The 17,508-nt window shown below is 41.1% G+C and overlaps 2 protein-coding genes across 6 annotated transcripts in view; both read right to left on the reverse strand.

The window, feature by feature from the left end:
• Positions 1-1,611, reverse strand: part of actn3b (actinin alpha 3b) — a 28,215-nt gene extending 26,604 nt beyond the window's left edge. Inside the window, exon 1 of the mRNA XM_027178206.2 lies at positions 1,277-1,611. Within this exon, the coding sequence (XP_027034007.1) occupies positions 1,277-1,408 (132 nt within the window). The 5' untranslated portion in view covers positions 1,409-1,611. The remainder of the gene's footprint in view (positions 1-1,276) is intronic.
• Positions 1,612-3,484: 1,873 nt separating this feature from the next.
• Positions 3,485-17,371, reverse strand: rbm14b (RNA binding motif protein 14b). 5 transcript variants are annotated; one of them, XR_003445382.2, is made up of 5 exons: positions 15,363-15,624; positions 14,917-15,269; positions 10,165-11,188; positions 7,445-9,620; positions 3,485-7,025 (listed from the first exon to the last, which is right to left on the reverse strand). XR_003445382.2 is itself a non-coding variant. In XM_027178211.2 (5 exons), the coding sequence occupies exons 3-5, from the start codon at positions 15,263-15,265 to the stop codon at positions 9,320-9,322; spliced, it is 1,674 nt and encodes a 557-aa protein (XP_027034012.1). In that variant the 5' UTR covers positions 15,266-15,269; positions 17,128-17,176; positions 17,312-17,371; the 3' UTR covers positions 3,485-9,319. The 5 variants fall into 5 exon arrangements, 4 of the variants coding, with proteins under 4 accessions (XP_027034012.1, XP_027034013.1, XP_027034010.1 ...); XM_027178211.2 differs by lacking the exon at positions 15,363-15,624 and adding exons at positions 17,128-17,176; positions 17,312-17,371 and having other exon boundaries at positions 3,485-9,620; XM_027178212.2 differs by lacking the exon at positions 15,363-15,624 and adding exons at positions 17,128-17,176; positions 17,312-17,363 and having other exon boundaries at positions 3,485-9,620; positions 10,165-11,167.
• Between the last annotated feature and the right edge of the window lie 137 nt (positions 17,372-17,508).

A 17,508-nucleotide genomic window follows, 5' to 3' on the forward strand; every position in this document is an offset into this window, starting at 1 on the left:
TGTTACAAGCAGACTAATGCAGTAACACACTAGTACACTGTACTAATTGCTTTCTTTCTGAACAGACACCGTGTATATGTTATATATCTGTATAAACATGCATGTATATTGGCCAGGTAATAAATGTCACTCGTTTCTATTTCTGGGAGACACAAACTTGGGCACCTGATGCCATAAACCTGTGCTTTGCTCAGTATGAACATGCTGATGTCACTCTGTGGCATCTGTGACACTCTGTTAAACAGCTCCTGTGGGGCTCAACCCTGCGTCCCACCTGATGATTACCAAGGCTACGTTGCCAGAGTATACAGATTATATACAACCCCTTTCTTCCAATGATCGTTTAAATGAACACTCACTGACTCTATCGTTAACGTACGACACTTTTAAATGATATCTCATTTGTCTGTGAATATCATAAACCTCTAATCGTACGGTGTGTTTCTTAAGGTTTCAACACACATCTCATTTCAGCACTTTTTGCACACCAGTATAAATGTAGAACCCTGCGTATTATTCAGGCTTTAAAAGTTAATGAAGGATCCCGAGGGTTGGATATTTTTAGGTGCATGGTTCATAAGGTGCAGGGTGAGGCGGGTGCACACTGCAAGACAACACTGAGAATGCTGCAGTTCCAACAGCAGAGACTCACAAAAGATTCACAAAATAATCGGTTCTTATTGAACGACTCCTCATTGAATCGTTCATTGAATCGATTCCTATGATTTTACAATCAAAGCTAGATGTTACGTGCAGTTCTTTATTTTAATTCTGTGCTTTGTTTATAGTGCTCATAGAAAATTTTGAGTCATAAAAAAAAGCGTTTGAACTGCAAACTGAACGCTCATTTTACAGATTTACAGACTGAAGGGCTTTTTTTTTTCCTTTCACTATTTGGTTAATAAATAGTTTTACAGTCCTGTGATAATGCATAACATGTAGAGTTATAAGCCCTCAGATAATGCAATGCCAGGAAAAGGTAACTAAATAAATGTGCATGAGAAGTGATGGTTCATTTCTAATTAGTGAATCAATTGAATCGACTCCCACACACTTTGATTCAGAATAGATTCAGTGGGATGGTCATTTTGGCAATCACAAGTTTTACAGTCTCTGGAATGAAGTGAACAGCTGTGAGGGCCAAACGGGCCATATATATACCACACTAAGTTTGTTTTGCTATACATTTTACTATATAAAATCCTGAAAGCTGCTTTCAGGCTGACTGAGCTGCTGCTGTTATTGTTGTTGTTTATGTTTATGTTTATAGACCTACCTTCCTCTGCTGTTTCTCCCAGGCAGGGTCCAGCAGCAGGTCCCTGTCCCAGTCCTCCTCCTGAATCATGTATTCATTCGTCGTCACCGTGTACGTGGTGTTGTATTGCACTTGCGACTCGACAGCTGTCATTTTGCAGGGTTTCTGATATCCCTCTATAAACCACTTTTATTTTTATTTTTTTAAACAAAAAAAACAACAACAAAATTCTCAACCTTTCCGTGTCAGGACTGAGACCAAGGAGGTGAGGGCCAGACTCCACTTTGTCTGGAGTTGCGTGAGTGGAGGTGCGGGACACGTCTGTCCAGTGCTCCTGTCCTGGTCAAAAGCATCACACGTGACCGCTCCCTAATAAATAACAGCGCCCCGCGACATCAGCACCCCAAATGGTCAAGTAGGCGGAGCTAAACACTAATGCACCAATCAGCGCGTGGTTAATTTAACGATGTGGAAAGAGACATACGGACACGCCCAAAAGAAGCGGCCCCGCCCACCGGAGAACACCTGTTGTCCTTGGAATGGCCAGAAGCGAGAGCCGGTTAAGGCGCAGCTTTAAGGTCAGTTCACACAACAGGCGTGAATAGAAAAGTGTGTGAAGTCACTGATTCCAGATCTGCTCTTAGAGGATGTGTAACCAGAACCTCCTGGATTCCCAGTGCTGCAGATACCTCAGGTTGTTTTACCATTAGTTAACTCTTAATGTGTCTGATACTTAGAAAAATTATTATTATTATTATTAATAATAATAATAATAATAATAATAATAATAATAATAATAATAATAATAATATACAGCACCGTAGCAGGATCAAAGGACTTAGGCACAAAGCAGGAAACACCCTGGACATGGCAGCGAATCAGTTTACAACATATGTGTTTGGACTGGGGGAAGTTCATCAGAGGTCATGCTAGAACAAGTCTTAGTGTCTTAGTTCCAGTGAAGGGAAATCGTAAATACGAGTCATACAAAGACTTTGTAGACAATTGTCTGAATCACTTACTGGAACAACAACAGGCAAGCATTTACTGAGCTACTATATTTAAAGACACTATAACATTTATTTATAGAATTTTAAACCTACCCTGAAAGTTACCGTTAAAACTACAGGCCTCAGCTACCCCAACAAGGGAAGCACTTCGGTTCGGTTAGGCAAACACAGAGAGAAAGTGGAGGAGCTTCTTCCCACAGGCCATCAGGGCCATTAACCAGGACAACACCTAGAGTTATGACTTTTTCTGGACTTACTATGTCACAACACATTACCTTAGTGAACATAACTACATTTCAGTCTGCAGTTGTACTACACTGCACATTTATAGCAACTCTAATCATTTTCGGCTAATACTCATTACATTAATACCAAGACAGCACAGTATTCAGATATTACTTCTCTATATTTTAGCTATTTATTTCTATCACAAACCCCACTGAATCTTCACATATTTTATTTTATGTATTTTTTTTTGACTGTTAATTCCATTCTTTGGCTTTTTTTGGGCAATTTACACTCATGTTATATTGAATTTGAGGCCTTTAATTTAATATAAAAAAATTGCTAATTGATGAATTTTTTTCATTTATTTATTAGAGCAAAGGAAATATAAATATTTAGTAATTTAATGAAGCAAAAACAAATATAAAACCTTTAAAAAGCAGAAATATAAAACCTATATTTATTTGTATAGCACTTTTAACAATTCCCATTGTCTCAAATCCACTTTACTAAGTATAGAAACAGAATACTTATTATATAATCATTAAATGTGATTGAATAATGTTCATGAGAAACCTGCCTAATATTCTCGGAGAATACGGGTATTCTGATCAAATGTGTCGAAGCCAAGTGAAATTAAGAAAAATCAAGAGTATATTATTTACACTGTGTATCAGCCCTAAACATTAATTCATTAGATATGGAAACAAACAACTGTCAACTTAATTGCAAGACACCATGTAGCTTATTGTCAACATCTTATACAGTAGCTTTGTGAACTGTCTGTCTTCTAAAAAAAAAGGTACAAAATACCCTGTATGTTCTTTCTGAGAAATTCAGGTTTTTAAACAAAATTCTTAAATATAAAGTGGATTCCGATCACTAAGTGTGACAACGACACAAAATGATGTAGTCTGTTAACGCACCGTTTGTTGCGGTCATTCGACAGCGACACGAGAGACTTTAGAGGTAAAAGAAAAACAATGTGCAAGAGTTCTCATATAGGACTACTTTATTTTAGGTTTGCATGCGACAACAAATTGTGTGCATAAGCCGATGAACAGTAATTACATTTATCCAGTCACCAAGTTTGTGCAGTTAACATTATTATAGAACATGCATTTAACCCACCATCTCCAAAGCGCCATCATTACGGCCAAATACACATCCTAACCCCTGCTGTTTATTGATACAAAAAAAGCTCATGTTTGTAAAGAAGATGAATTGTTAGGGGGAAAAAATTACAACTTGGTATTTTTTTTTTTGTTATAGCAATGGCTAAAGTAAAGGCAACTATAGGCAGTGCTGTGTGATTATGTGGACACCAAGAGTAAAAGGAGAAAAGTAGACGGCAGTCGAAAAGTTTCTGGTATATTGTGTAGGAAATATGAAGCTTGCCATCAGAGGTCAGTGTTAACACACTAAAGCTCGTCACTCTAGAAGTGTTCAATAAAAGCATCTGTGTCTCTCTCAGAATGCCCAAATCTCCCTTCATGCCGAGTGAGATGTATTGTGCGAGACGCTCCATTATATGCTACACGATACTCACCTTTATTTTCTTCTTTGCACACTCTTATGAGAAACGGGTTTCTCAATGGGATCTTTAGATAAGATGAAGTTTGTAGGTTTCTTAAAAGGTTGTGCTTGAAATGTTTTGTAAAAGGGAAACCCATGTGTATAGAGCCACGAATAGCACTTTAAAGTGGTTACTAAGTGGGACAATACAAAAGCGTGTTTGCTCAACTGGCAAACTGTGGTCCAGATGTCAATTTACATCAGAGGCCTGAACAATTAAGAAAGCTGTAGCATTAGTGACTAATCTATAGAGGGAGGGGTAATTATTAACAATGGTAACTGCTTATCCTGGACTTTGTATTTAAAGCATTTTATGTAGCTGGATGGTTACAAATCACGTTTGAGTGCCCCTGATCTAGCCCTGTTTAAAATGGACAAATTGTCCTTTCTCTATTGGTAGGCAGAAACGGAGTCTTTTCCCCAACAACTCAGCGTTCCAAATGCCATAACGTAGCACAAGAACATGTTTGTCGAAAGCATGACCGTGATCACCACAGCCCTAAAATCGAATTTGACCTACAGATGGTTTATTTTTGTGAAGGTTTTGTCTGCAAAAGGAAAAGGTTCTAAATGTTTTATGGCTAAATTCACATCATCAGTTTGAAGTGAAACAAATCATATTTTCTGCCTTAATGTCTGATTCTTTTTTTCCCAGAACGGTATAAAGATTAAAAGAGGAAAAAAAATACTTTTAAAATACAATTTAAACGAACCTCCTTCATATGTAATGCTCGACTGGCTGTATATTGTGTCAGTGTGGCAATAAGAACAATCAGTTGTGATCATATAGTTGACGTATAAAAAAACTGGTCATTTACACGAAATTTGGGTAAACAATTCATGTGAACCCGGAACTTACCAAAACCACAATGCAATAATGTAAAGACCAAAGAGAAACAAGATTTGTACAAGCAAGATGTTTCAGGTGGCAGGAAGCCTATATATAACCCTCCAACAGGACCTATTCGATTTTAAATCTACATTTTAGACACTAGGACCTTTAAACATGCAAAGAACCCTTGAGAAACCCATTTTTCTAAGAGTTCTATAATACACCACTATAGACAGGGCTAGAATCTGGTCAAAAGGTCAGTCATTTTAATTTTGAGACGTCCTCCTCGGTGTCGGCTGAAAACTCAAAACAAAAACTTGATGCACAAAGTTACAACACTTTAAAAGAGTTTAGAGGAAGCGGGTTCACGGTAGGCACACAAACCAAATTTACTCATCTTCAAGTCAGTATTCACCAGACGTCCCATTCACGTCCTTTATATGTGCTCATCAATAAACTCAACATCTGGTGTATACCTGGAGTGGACATTACTTGAAGACAGTTAATGACACCTGGGGAGGGAAATCTGATCTAAAGGGAGTGCCTTTGTTTCAGTTTTACCCATAAAAGGAAGACCTGACTTACCTAATTCATGTCTATTGGATTGGATTAGCGTCTTCTGGAACAAAATCTGATACTAAAACACCCTCTAGGGGTGAAGGGTGGCTTTCAACTGTCAATATGTAATTAGAGGATTTAAACCAAGCGCCCTAAAAGAGGGCGTTAAATTGATTTTCCACCCAGAAATCTCAGAATCATAAATTAGAGCTCTAGACAAAAAAAAAATAATAGTAATAATAAAAAAAAAGGTGACGTGAGACACATGAAGCTCCTGCTCATGGAGCATTAAAAAGGCACACATTGAAAAGCTCTCTCTCTCTTTTTTTTTTTTTTTACAGACATTTGGCTCGTGATATGGCCTCCTGTTTCTCTGATAAACATGACCTACTTATAGATAAAGGGTCCGGTTTCAAAGGTCCTTAGTTTAGTCCCCTTAAAGCAGGGGTGTCCGACGTTATCAGCAAAGAGATGGTGTGTCTGCAGGGTTTTCATTCCTAACAAGCAGAAGCCAGGTGGTTATGCCTTTTGTTTATTCACCTGTTCCTTGCCTAGATTCAACTATCTGGTGTGGCTCCTGCTTGGCTGGATTAAAATCCTGTAGCCACACTGGTCCAGTTATAACCTTTGGCCTACGAAGGCTGTGGGATCAAACTTGTGATCTCTTGTAGGGAGGGCAAAACCTTATAGTTTTTGTCTGAAGCTCTAGTTACAGAGTCTGATGTCGCATTTAGGGTGAACTATCAGTTTAATTGCCTGACAATGCCATGTCATGTCCAGCAAAGGGGAAGTTAGGCAGCAAGTGCGTAACACCGAACAAACTCGAGAGCCGGGTTTTGGAAGGCGACGAGGACGGCGGCAAGCTGTGTGTGTACGGCGGACAAACTCCAGGAAGGTCTGGGGGGTAGGTAGGGGGCCGAGTGGAAAAAAGGGAGGGTGTAAAGGAAGAATTGGGGGGGGCAAGCGAGATCGGCGATATACTAAGTAGGACTCTTGAGCCAAGAGTCCACATCTGCCAAGCCTCGTGATGCTGAACAGACTAACACCCAAGCACACTTCACTATAGCAATAGCTTCAACCAGTCACTCGACCACTTCTCTCTCTCTCACACACACACACACACACACACACTTACTCGTCAGCTAGAACCTTTAACATTCACCCAGTCTTCATCGCACTACCGCATTCACCCTTCACTCGCAGCAACATGAATATCAGCCCAACAGAAGCAGCAGCAAACTGTTAGCCCCTGCTGTCACTCAAGCTGCGAAGCAAAACCTGTCAGTGTTTTCTTTCAGCAAAATATTGTGGCAAACTTGGGCCCATGGAGGATCCCCATCGGCTGTGGTGATGCTGACAAAGGAGTGGAGACTAGAGGGGGAAGTGGGGTAGTGGAGGAGAAGAGCGGGTGTTCGGTACAGGCGCAGGCGCTATCAGGTGGACGAGAGGTAGAGGGTGGGGCGAAGCACAGTGCTTTTTACCTGCATGAAGACAGAGAGAGCTTCCTGTACATTGCGCGGCGCTAACTGTCCTCACCCCACCAACGGCGTCCACAGTTCCTTTGAGGGACCTAGTTCAATTGGGACAGTGGAGTCAGAAAGGTTCGATTTTGGGATTTGGAATTTGAAGAAGGAAAAAAAAATAAAAATAAAATATAACATGCACAACATCCAACATATCACAGAAACCAAAGCGTCAGCTAAACAACTCTCAAGACCCTCTCGAGTACCCTGTCAGGTACGCGGTCTCTGAGAGCCATTGCACAATATTTAAGTTGTACACACAAAGCTTCACCACATCTCCAAACCAGTGCTGTTCTCCCGAAAAGCAAATAAACATCGGCCAGTGTAGCAAACTCGCATTGCGGAGGTTTTAGGAGGGTGGTGGCGTTGAGTAGATATCTAGTCAAAGGGTGCAGCATTGTGTAGTGCAGCTCCTTTGGGGCTGGTAAAAGCTAAGGGGACAGAGCGAGGGTCACCCCCAACTTACCCCATCCACAGAAACCAAGAGGGACAGGGGGGCAGTCTCTAGTCCTTTCACTTCTTCTCAAGGATCCCATTCATTTGAGTCTGGTCATTTCACAGAAGAAAAACAATTATAAAACATCAACAAAAAGGAAAAATACTAAAACAAAACAGAAAAACTTTTCTCCCTTTACTTTCATAATGATCAAACATTTTTATTATATACTTGGTTACACTATTTTTTTCCCTAAAGCCCATGCATAGACCCTTAGTTTTCCATAGTATTTGTACATACAAACTACACAAATGAAGACATTTTCTCAGACATTCCCAATAACACTTGTCTCTTCATTGTGTAGGTACGTGTAAAGTAGATGGTGATGGCACACAGTTAAAGACAGATGCAAAGGAAGATGGAGAGAGATGGAGAATGGATGAGGGGCAGTCTAGTGATATTGTACAGCAAATGGGAAAGAAGACTGAAAGAAACTGATCTCCCATTTCTTTTACTCCCACACCATAAAATAGCACTCTCGTTGTGCTGGCTTCCATCTAGATTCACATTTTAAGACTACAATAAAAAAAATAGCACACTTTTATACATTTCTCTAATAAGGCAAAAGAATAATAAGCCACTAAGATTTTTTTTTGTTTTGTAAAATGAGATTTTGGCTATAAACATGTTCATTCGATAAAAAGCTACTTCTCATTCATGGCTGTAAACAAAGATTATGAAGACCTTTTTTTTTTGTTTAGTCCCATTTAGTACATTTCATTAAAAAAAAAACAAAAAAACCAGGATAATCATTCAGAAGATACTTCCAAAATGCTTCTACAATGCAAAATGGCAGTTAATTCAATGAACGAAGGTCCAATTAGCCTAAAAAAAGCTGAAGGACCGATCCCAGCTAATGGCACATCTAGCCATGTTATAGTTCCCAAATTCGTTTTTTTTTCCTCCCTGTTTTTTCCCGTACTGATTGGTGTAGCTACATTAAAACAAATAAAAGCGGAGAGGATTCACAGTGTCTTTCAGCTTTCAGGATGGGTGACATGGGATGGGGAGGAGTGATGCACATCACTGATCATTTACTTTTTTTTTTTTTCTTTTCCCACTCAGTACGTGAAGGCCGAGTGTATGCATTGTGGTAGAAGATCGAGGCAGTTTCCCTAAAAGCATGTGTGTGTTGATCCATGTGTGTGCCTGTCATTCTGTCATTGCAACCAACGCAACTGACAACAACACACATACACTGTCTCGAAGACACAAAGGACAAACACACACACATATAGGTAAAAACAATGCCAAACCCTGGTCCTGGACTTCACACACCTCGGGGAGTAAACATACATTCATTAAAATGTATTGACATCTAAATAATACGTGTTTATATATATTCATGTACAGACATATACGTAAACTGGTTCATAGTTCCTCTAATTATTTCAAGCAAATCTTAAAAATCTCAAGTACAGGATCATTCATAGTCTATTATATAGATATAAAAAGAAATGTGGTTTTTTTTTTTGTTTGTTTTTTTTTTTTTAAAAATCCACACACAAAACATCACATGGCTAATAGTTTAGCCTACACCTTAAAGCTGTCTACAGGTTTAAGGTTTGAGATTCTAAATGTTACATTTTATGTTGTGTTTGAATAAAAGTGTGCACTTTCCCTTTCCTAAGTCTGACTCGCTACACCGGGTGTGTGATCAGGACCAAGGTCAGATATTCCAGTCTTTAAAAGCCAAGGCACCCAGACAAACACTCACTCACTCACTCTCTCACTCTCACACACACACACACACACACACACACAAGCACAGAGACATACTCTGTGCACACACAGTCATAGACATGGCGCGAGGACAGAAGGGGGGACAGTGGGAAGAAGTGCACACTATCGGAAGGGCGTTTCGGGAGGGTGCAGGGCGAGTTCGGAGCGGCGCAGGATGGGCTCCTTGCGCGACGGCGGAATCGGCGGCGGCTCATACACGCGGGATGTTGCCATGGCGATGGCGGCAGCGGCAGGCACGGGGGCGGCGGGCAGCACTGGCCTGAGTGGGTCGAGTGCAGCAGGTACAGACAGCGTGGGGATGGCAGATACTGCTGCCAGTGGGCTCGGGGCTGGATAATGAACTGTGGAGTACTGTGGGTACTGGGCAAGCTGCTGGTATTGCTGATAGTACTCTGCATAGTACCTAAAAGACAATGGAGAAAAGACACATACCATACACAAATGGTCAATCTGTACCACACAGTCAAATACACACAGTCACACTCCTCATTTTGTGTTTTGTTTCTTATAGAATATATATCATGCTATGCCAGATTGTATATTCAAACAGTTTCTACATTTGCAGGACCTGCCTGCAACAGAATACATGTATTTCACAGGCAATCATTTACTAGCCATCTTTTATTTTAAGTTTACAGTTTTTAAATACAGATTTGGGGAATTTGTAGCTTAAACTTGCTGTCTTAAGATTTTTTTGTTGCAACATTCAGCAGCAAAGCATTACTCTCATTTCCTTGATTCATGCCTATATTTAATTGTTTCAGTTGGAGACAGTGAAGACTTGCTTATCATTTAATTGCGATTTGTCCCCAACGTACCACTCGATTAACTTCTAAAAAGGAACCCAGTGATGTTGCCTGTTAAAGGCAATAATGATTAGTATACTGGTTTTTACTGTTTGGTTTATTTACCAAACCTTTTTCCTGATGCCTGTCAGCTAAACCCACCTGGCAACAGCATCCTCCTCCTGGGCTGCGGCCTCTTCCCGGCCCGCAGGAGTAGGCAACAGTGCTCGGCGCTTTCCCCTCTGGTACATAAAGGGCTTCATAACTGGGTCAGGCAGCAGTGGTGCCGATCTTCTGAGGGGGCTCCGGTCTCTTTCCCCAGATTTTGCAGTAGCTGGCTGCTGCTCTGCTAGCACCTGCTGTCCCTGTGCAAAGTACTGAGCCCTTGCTGCTTCAAAGATGGCTGTTGGGTCAGCCGCTCCCAAGGCGCTGTAAGCTGGGTTAGCTGTGTATATGGCTGAAGCTACCGTGTAGGCTGGGTTAACAGCAGCGGCAGCAGCGGCTGCAGGTACTTCCATGCTAGGTGCTGCAGCTAAAAACACAGGGTTGGCCATTGCAGGGGTGTAAACCTGTGGTCCGTAGGCAGCGGCAGCAGCTGCAGCAGCTGCAACACTTCCGCTTGTCATCTGGCCATAAAGAGCATGGTTTAGAGAGCCATATACCTGTGTGGCAGCCGAAGTGTTAAGAGCCTGATTAGCCATTGTGCCTCCATAGAGCTGGTTAGCAACTGTTCCGTAAACCTGGTTAGCTAGCGCGCCATATACAGCAGGTGCAACAGTGGCTGCTCCTTCCGCTCTTGCTCCAGCAGCAGTCAGGCCAGTCAAGGCAGCATAGGTGGGGTCGAAGGTTGTTGTGTTGTAGACCGAGTTGTGGACGCTCTGTTGTACCTGAAGTGGAAGTCCTGCAGCAGCAGCAGCGGCGGCTGCTAGTACTGCCGCCTGACTCTGGTACTGCTCCAAAGCAGGCTTCCCACTGGGACACTCACCAGCATAGTGACCCTGTTTACCGCAACTAACGCAAGGGATCTTTCCGGTGGGTGTCTGCTTGCTAGGTTGGACTTTAGACAACTCCACAGAGAGTGGACGTCCCTTGAATGAGGTCCCGTGTAAGGCTTCGATAGCTTGTAGTGCATCCTCCTTGTTCTCCATGTGCACAAAAGCATAGCCTGTGGAAGAAGAGTGCCAAGCTGTAATTGAGTAAAAGGGGGGAATAATTAAATTTGTACACAGGGGCAACTAACCCAAGGGGGTACTCTGAATTGCTTTCACATGAGTTCACATAGTAAATGTATGATAATTGGACCAGAAGTCAGTTTCCTGGACACCCTACAATAAAGCCTACACTCTTGACCAGTGATACTAAACTCGTACTAGGTACTGCTCCAAAATGCTCCTAAATGCCTTCTTTAGGCGTATTTCATAAAATGTACAACAGATGCTAAACAAAGATACTGACCCCAGTCATTTTTCTGTTAAACTTTGTAGATCCTCCTTCATATTCAGAACAAATACAGTATGCATTAATGTTTCTGCTCATCTTTCTGAAGTCCAGGAACAAACCAGGGCTTGGACTCGAGCATCTGGGACCAAGTAAACATGCTCTTATTTATTTTTGCTGTTTGTTATATATATATATATATATATATATATATATATATATATATATATATATATATATATATATATATATATATATATATAAAATTTTAAAAACTGATTGTTCTTCTGCAGTATTGGACAGAATAAAAGGAGAATTTTCAAGTACTATTACTGTTTACCATAGTTACACAAACCGGCAAAGCAAATAACTATCTGAAATAAAAGAAAGCCTAAATGCAGATAGCTAAAATATATAAACATTATATAGACTTTTCATTCCAGTGTATTTTATGAGACAAACTACAACCTACACCAGTTCTTCTTTGAATGGATGGATAGCAGTGTCTTAAGCCCTATTACGACGGGATTAGTTTTACGTGGGGACGTGGAGTAATGCAATTTTACTTCAGGATGTCTGTAATATTAATTGGCCAATTTGCAAGGGACAAGACATCTCAGTAAAACTAGCAGAAGTGGGAGGTGCAACTCGCTTTACGCACCACAGTAACCTCCTTGTCGTCATGTGCGTATGACGTTGCTTACTGTTATCATGTGCGCAAACAGACAACATGGCGCCTCCATGCTTGCAAAACGTGCCAAAAACTACTTTTAAACAGGAAATGACGGAATTTTACTGTACATATTTACAGCTGGTCTTTTCGGACGGGATTAGTATTACCTGAGGTAATTTTTCCGGACCTTTTTACAGAAGGTAAAAAAAGTCACCGTAATCTTTACTGACATTGTCTGTAATGATTACCGAGATGGCACATTCGGACAGGACTAAAATCACAGAGAAGCTCTGGTAATAATTACTTTCCCCCCACGTCCCCACGTAAAACTAATCCCGCCCGAATAGGGCTTTAGTAGCAGCAAAACAGGTTGAAGCTCCATAACTTGTAGCTAAATATCCAGGTTGGCTAGCTAAACACATCATTAAACATTAAAATAAGACAAGTCAATGGTCCTGTGTTTCTCTCGGGTTTCCTCCAACATCACTGGGAACATCTAAACATGTGGATTTTAGAGTTTGAAGATAGAACTGAAGTTTTCTGGAATTCTGTTATAAACATCTAAAGTCACCAATAAAAAAAAGCACCATTTCCCCATTAACTAGCATTTTCACCTAAGCATTGAAACTTCACTAAAGAATTTATTCATTCATTCATTTTCTACCGCTTATCCGAACTTCTCGGGTCACTGGGAGATCTCAGGCGTCATCGGGCATCGAGGCACTAAAGAATTTAACTAGTTCCAATTTCTCAGCTCAAACAAATCCAATAAATCTCAGAATTAAACTTAACTGCATTAGCAAGGCTGATGTTAGCATGAAGGCTGAAGTGTTCCTGGAAATAGCAACAACTGAGAAAAGCCCAAAAAAATTCCCTTTAGGAAAACTAACTGCTGATAAATATTCATACAGTAGCAGTCATTTTTCTTATAGCATTTACATAAGCTTTATAAACAATTGTACTTGCTTGTACCTTGATCATTCCTTGTGATTAATCTTTTAGTCATAACCAGATAAAGATGCTAATGCATACACCATTTGCTTAGGCCATTGCTTGCATTGGACACCTATGTGTATTTTCTGCTCATGTTACATTCATACTTTTTTTTTTCTTAAGGAGAAGCCCTTCATCAAGCACTGGTATTTCTGTTAGACCACAAAAAAATGGACACATCAGAGGAACCAGCTCAAAAACAGCCAGAAAAACAGTTTTTCCTCTTGGTTTCAAAGCCAAAAAGCTATTTTAATTCTAATTTAATCTATTTAAAGTTTTTTGTTATTGTCATGACTTATGTACTACATCTCAATGCATCCCTAGAATAATCTGGAAGATCCAGAGAATACAAGACAGAACTTAGGTAGATCTGAAGCATTAACATTTACAGCATTTAGCAGACGCCCTTATCCAGAGCGACTTACATTTTATCTCATTTTTATACAACTGAGCAATTGAGGGTTAAGGGCCTTGCTCAGGGGCCCAGCAGTAGCAGCTTGGTGGATGTAGGAATCGAACTCACAACCTTCCGATTGGTAGCCCAACACCTTAACCACTAGGCTACCACATCCCCACACGAAGCGTACAGGAGAGGTTTTTACAATTCAAACACTAAACACAACAGGTTAAATGGTTAGTGTCGGTATTCAATAATGGTCAAGAATACAATTTGATGCAAGATGCAAGGCATCTTTAGTTTGTTTAGTCAGTTGCAGAGCTTGTGTTATGTGGTACAAAATCATTGAGAATGTACATGGGTTAAAGCCCCACACATAACCACAAGATACATGCAGCGGCCCTCTTGAATTTCGACAAATAAATGAGTTGAAGCAAGAATAATCAAGGTACAAGTATCCTAGCTAGCTCAGAATGCTAAAGGATTTTGAATCTTTTTTTTATGGTGTTGTAGATTTGCTTACTCAAATTTGTGGTGTCACACTGCACTTGCTCCATTTATTTGTGTCTGAAAGCTCTGTGTAGTTTTTTGCCTCATGCTATTCTCTGTGATTTAGGTTTGTGATCCAACCACTGGAGGTATATTTGGTTTTGCTACTGCCGAGACTAATGATTAAGTCTGCTTTTATTTGCAATAAGCACAACAACAACAACAACAACAAACTGTTCGTTTATCCAACCTTCTCCAGGTTTCTCCCCTGACAACTAATATAGCACCATCTCTTCCATATTTGATCTCCTGAAGACATTCCATCAAAAAGCTTGCATCCAAACTACCTCAAATTACCCCAGCTGGAGTGGCCAGGGTTTTTTTTTTTTTTAGGACAGTGTTGCTTTTCTCAGCTTCTTTCTGTTTCTCTGTACTGTTAAACAAAACTCTATATGCTAAGCTATTAATGACTTTTTTTCCCCTCTTACTGAACCAATCACCTTCCCTGATCTTATCTCTAGATCTAACGAACCTAACTGCATGCTCGATCTTGCCTTTGCTCGTCGCCTCGAGACGTGTTACTCGGTCACCCTTCCATCATCTCATTATCACGTTGTGTATTTCAGGGTGTCACAAAGTCTCTCCCACTCCTTGAGCTGGCTCTTGTCTTACTGAACAACCCTCCCCTCACTTCTGACTCTGGGGCCATCTATAAGGCTTCTATGTAGTAAATCATGACGACATTTTCTGCCTTTCAGGTTTTGTAACTACAGACTTGCTTGGTTCAAATCTTACATCTTCACCCATACTCTATTCATGCTAATCACTGACCACTGGTTACTTCCTGCATCCAATACAAACTACTAATTATCATTATGATGATATTTCAATGTGAAACTTTGTTCGTTTAAAAACGGTTCCTTACCTTTAACCTTGTCACACTCCAAGACCTTTCCAAAAGTCTGAAAAAGTTCCTTCAGGTCTTCTGTGGTACACATTCCACTCAGATTTCCCACAAACACTTTGGTGGAGTGGAGTGGCCGTCCCCGCGACTCCTCCACCACCAGGTTACGACCTTTGAACTCTCGGCCATTGAGCTCCCGTATGGCGCGTTCAGCAGCGCCCTCTCCCTGCAAGTGGACAAAGGCGAACTGCCGAAGGACGCTACAGCTCACCACTTGGCCATAGGCCTCGAAAATGGCAGATAGTTCCTCTTGCGTGGTGTCCAGGGCCAAGTTCCCCACAAAGAGCTTCACCGTGTGGCCCTTATCCATCACGCTGCAGAGAGAGGAATGGGAGAATGAGGAAAAGCTCGTCTTCATATGCCGTGTGGCATTCGCTAAAATGACATCACCCGATCCAAGCACTTACATGAGTCTGATACTTAACACTCTGGTGATGGGTGTGTTGTTCATGTTCAACACTTACTTTATCAGTTCAAATTAATATTTAAATTTATAGCAGAACCAGGAAACTCAAAACATCTATCTTTGGTAAAAGGTTTTTCAAAAAGGAAAAGACATTTACGGTTCATATTTGTACCGCTGTGGATGTATGTTCAAGGGGAAATTTACGAGTTTTCTTACACTGGGGAAGAACCAGTATCTTTTATGCCCCCAACAGTGCACCAGGGTCACTATCATTACTGGATAAAATCTCTCATAACCACGAAAAGCAGTAAACTGAGGGAACGTACAGAAATGATGTCCGTTTCTTATCAACTCAGGCTGAGACAGAGTGGACTTTGTGCTTGTCTTGTTTTAAAACACAAAACCGTCAATGTTTAATATTTGTTTCAGTCCCAGTCCTTGTTATGCTGCCTGTGCTGCTGTTACTGCAGTGCCAAAAAACTGCTCTGTAATCTCCAGTGGTTCCTGACTGGGGTTTTAATATCAAACCAAGAAAAAAACAGAGACACAGAACACACTTGTGTTTATAACACTGTGTCAGTAACGTAGTTAATGATGGACAGATTTCCAGCAGGGGAGGAAGATTATATACATGACCTGATGAAAGAGATAGAAAGAGAGGGGTGGAAATGTGGCACAGAGAGAGGAGCAGATAGAGGGAAGGAAAGGAGGGTGGGGGCTGATGGAGGGAGGGAGGGAGAGAGAGAGAGAGAGGAGACAGAGAGAGACACAGAAAGGCAGACAGAGAGAGGAGAGAGACAGAGAGAGTGAGAGGCAGGCAGAGAGAGAGAGAGAGAGAGAGAGAGAGAGAGAGGCAGGCAGAAAGAGGCAGTCAGAGAGAGAGAGAGAGGCAGGCAGAAAGAGGCAGTCAGAGAGAGAGAGAGAGAGAGAGAGAGAGAGAGAGAGAGAGAGAGAGAGATGAGGGGACAAATAAAGAATAGTAAATAAGAGAAAACTGGAAAGAAGAAAGAGATAGAAAGAAAGGGGTGGAAAAGGGGCACAGCTAGAGGAGCAGATAGAGGGAAGGAAAGGAGGGTGGGGGCAGATGGAGAGAGAGACAGAGAAAAAGAGAGAGAGAGACACACTGAGAGAGAGAGAGACTGCAATCTGATGACGCAGCGCTACAGAGTAAACAAGCTTTACTACTTCCTCAATGCAAAGAGAAAACATTTAACACAAACGAAGGAAACAGAAAAAAACTGAAACCTAACAACGAGCAGCATTTCATGATTTTTTTTTCTCTCTCATTGGTTTAACAACTAAAAGCGCACACATGCGGTGTTTTATGTAAAGAAAAGGAAAAGAAGAAACAATGAATCTGAGCCGTTTCCCGAGCAGCACAACCCGTGAGCTTAGCATAGCGGAAACACACAAGCAACAAGAGACACCAGATGTGAACGCTCTCATTTATACTGAACCCGTTTCCCTCCCTCACACTAAACACCTCACTAAACACACACAGACATTGTTTCTGTTTGGTTTTTAATGCGTTTCCAATCACAGTACGAGTGGCTGTGTGGGGAAGATTTCAGGGGATCTTCTCCTCGCGCCTCTATCACTTTATACCGCAATACATTTAATCCGAATTAATGATCTATTGCCTCACATCACCCCTGAAATCACCACATGCGCGCGCGCACACCCACCCAGTCCACCCTATGTGCATGCAGTCTGTTAGACATAGGAAACAAATGTATAGAGAGAAACGGTGAAATCTTCCATCTTACCCAGGCGGTGCAGGATTTCAAAATGGTCGGTCTACTTCCGCTCTTCATTCTTTACACACACACACACACGCGCGCACGCACATACACACACAGAGAGAGAGAAAGTGTGAGAGAGAGAATTTAGAAATTTGATATTCCATTCATGCTGTGCATACATCAGATTGGCAGATAGATAATGATTTACCATTGACAAAATCTTTCTACACACAACTCTGTAGCGCCAGATTGAATTTGTGGAAGTGCGCGCGCGCGCAAGTGTGTGTGTGGGCGTTCAGATACCAATTGCTGCACTGATCACTCGGACATACAATTTTTTTTTAAACTCAATTTCTAATATATTTGACCGTTTATATTTGATTTATTTTAGTGAACGTTGCATAT

Source organism: Tachysurus fulvidraco, chromosome 1 (assembly GCF_022655615.1).
Source record: "Tachysurus fulvidraco isolate hzauxx_2018 chromosome 1, HZAU_PFXX_2.0, whole genome shotgun sequence".
Lineage (NCBI taxonomy): Eukaryota > Metazoa > Chordata > Actinopteri > Siluriformes > Bagridae > Tachysurus > Tachysurus fulvidraco.